The 2,362-nt window shown below is 25.3% G+C and overlaps 1 protein-coding gene across 1 annotated transcript; it reads right to left on the bottom strand.

Annotated features, from left to right (window-relative positions):
* Positions 1-902: 902 nt before the first annotated feature.
* Positions 903-1,940, bottom strand: LOC145841350 (E3 ubiquitin-protein ligase rnf168-like). Its single transcript, XM_082948712.1, has one exon. It carries the CDS (start codon positions 1,938-1,940, stop codon positions 903-905), a length of 1,038 nt encoding a protein of 345 aa, XP_082804838.1.
* Between the last annotated feature and the right edge of the window lie 422 nt (positions 1,941-2,362).

Genomic DNA, 2,362 nt, shown 5'->3' with positions numbered 1-2,362 from the left:
CAGTACTAACGCTTCTTTGTATTGATAATTCACAACCTCTAACTTTTTAATTACTTTTTAAAACAGTAGCTTTTTTACTTATCGAAATCAAACTAAAACTGTATTAATTAAACTACAATTTATTTCATTTACTTAAAGTTTTATGCTGAAAATTTAAACATTCAAATATTTAAACAATTAGATTCGACTTAACTAAAAGTAGTATTATTTTAGCATAGCTTATTTTATTAACAAAACAACTCACGGAAACCAGCACTAATACAATTTACATAACTTTGTCAATAAGTTTTGAAAATCCATGAAACTTAACCGTGAAAATTTTAAAGAAAAGTTTAATATTCAAAAAGTTTTAAGCAAACTGTACATTAAAAGTACTTATTAATTATCAAAAATGTTCTTTTTTATTATGTTATGAAGTTAAAAAAAAAATAAGGATTATACACATTTAATAGTAAGTTGGAGAATACTAAAATATGATATATGTTTATAAAAATCATATTACTAGCTGTTGTATGATTAAGAACTTTTTTTTTGTATATAGTAGATAAAATTTAAATTTTTATTAAACTACTATGTAAGTTGTACATTAAAAACCCATTTAATTCAATCACTTGATATGGAATTTTTTTAACATTTTTAATGAACGAAACAAACGAAAAAAACAAAAAATAAAAAACAGTTTACCTATATTAATGACAGCTAAAGAACTCAGTATTTACTATAATGATTGGTTAAAGTTATTTTTCTAAGTTTTCCAAACTTTCATAAGTTTTTAACTAAAATTCAATAAAACAACTTTAATTGCTTTTAAAGAAGACTAGTACAGTTATACTTGTTATCAAAAAATTACAACAAAAAATTCGATAAGTTTAATGTTCAATACTGAACATTTCACTTGAAATTTAATTTTGTTTAGAAAAAAACTTTTTAATTCCTAAAAATTTTGCTTTTGAGCTTGGCTGTTTATGTATTTTCTTTGAAGTTATACCTTTTAAAAGATCTTTACTAGGTGAGGGTTTGAGATATTTATTAATAGATGCGTTTTTGGGTGAACTTGAAATGGCAGGAATTTTTTCATTTTGAGAGTTTGTTCCAGTAAAACTACTGTTTAAGTTATTAGGGAAGTTAAGTTGGGAGTCTAGAATTTTTGCGAATTCTTCATCTTTTTGTAGTTGAACACTTGCTAATCTTTCATTTTCTAACAAGCTTTTCATGACTTCTTCAGATACATTGTGAGGTAAACTAGATTTTGCAGAAATATTTTCATTTTTTAAAATTTTCTCTGAATTATTATGTGATTTTAGACATTTAAAAAAATCTTTGTTAGGAGATGGTTTAAGGTATTTGTCAATACTAGCACTTGTGGGGGTACTAGCGACAGTTGAAACTCTTCTATTTTTATCAACTTTCTCAGAAAAACTATTACTTAAGTTTGTAGGAAAATTGAGCTGAGAATCCAGATTTTTTGCAAACTCCTCATCTTTTTGAAGTTGAATGTTGGCTAATCTTTCATTTTCTAACAAGGTTTTGATAAGCTTTTCAGATGCTGTATCTTGTTCAGCTTTTTCTTTGTTTCTTTCTTCTTCAAACTTAGTTTTTTTAATTTTGTATTCTGCTTCTATTTCTCCCTTTTCAGAAATCTTTCTACAACCTTTTATAAATAGATCACTGCTTTCACCATTAAGCTTACTTTCAACTTCCTTAGGATATAGTGTTTGAATTAACTTCCATTTTTCTTTATCCACAAAATTTCCTTTCACTCTTCTTGCCCAAGAGCTCAGTCTCACTTTGCAAAGAGGGCAGCGAAAATCACTTTTCTCAAATTGACCGTCGAAGCAAACTTTGCAGAGATAATGTCCACAACATAAACGTACTGGTTCTGTAAGAATCTCCAGACATATCGGACAGCCTAAATCTTCTAGAGAAGGCTTATCAACCATGAAGGATTTTTCTATTTTGAAATGAATGTTTCAACTGTAAGTAAGATTTTTTTTAATTTATTTTTTATAGATATTTGTTCAACCTGTTAATTAAAAAAAAATTAAATGAAATAAATTGGTGAAAATATTTTAATATTTAAGTTTCTCAAATTTTCCTTTACAAATTTCAATTATTCTTTGTGATTTTTGGTCTTAGTACATTTAAATGCTTCCTCAGCAAGCAGGTATAATGAGTGTAAAACAAAATTTTTGTTGATCTCTTGAAGTGTAAAAGTTTATATTAGATAAACAGTTTTATAATGTTAACATAAATATTGTAACTAAATTTTAGATTTATTTATATTGCTATTACAGATATATAGCTATAAATAAATCTAAAATTTAGTTACAATATTTATTTTAACATTATAAAAATGTTTATT

This window comes from Thalia democratica, chromosome 7 (assembly GCF_965202585.1).
Source record: "Thalia democratica chromosome 7, ktThaDemo2.hap1.1, whole genome shotgun sequence".
Classification (NCBI taxonomy): Eukaryota; Metazoa; Chordata; class Thaliacea; order Salpida; family Salpidae; genus Thalia; species Thalia democratica.
Note: the sequence above shows the minus strand (reverse complement) of the source record. Positions and strands in the feature narration are given on the sequence as shown.

What these genes read in the sequence shown, in the direction of transcription:
- LOC145841350 (XM_082948712.1), bottom strand. Translation starts at nt 1,940, where the DNA reads ATGGTTGATAAGCCTTCTCTAGAAGATTTAGGCTGTCCGATATGTCTG.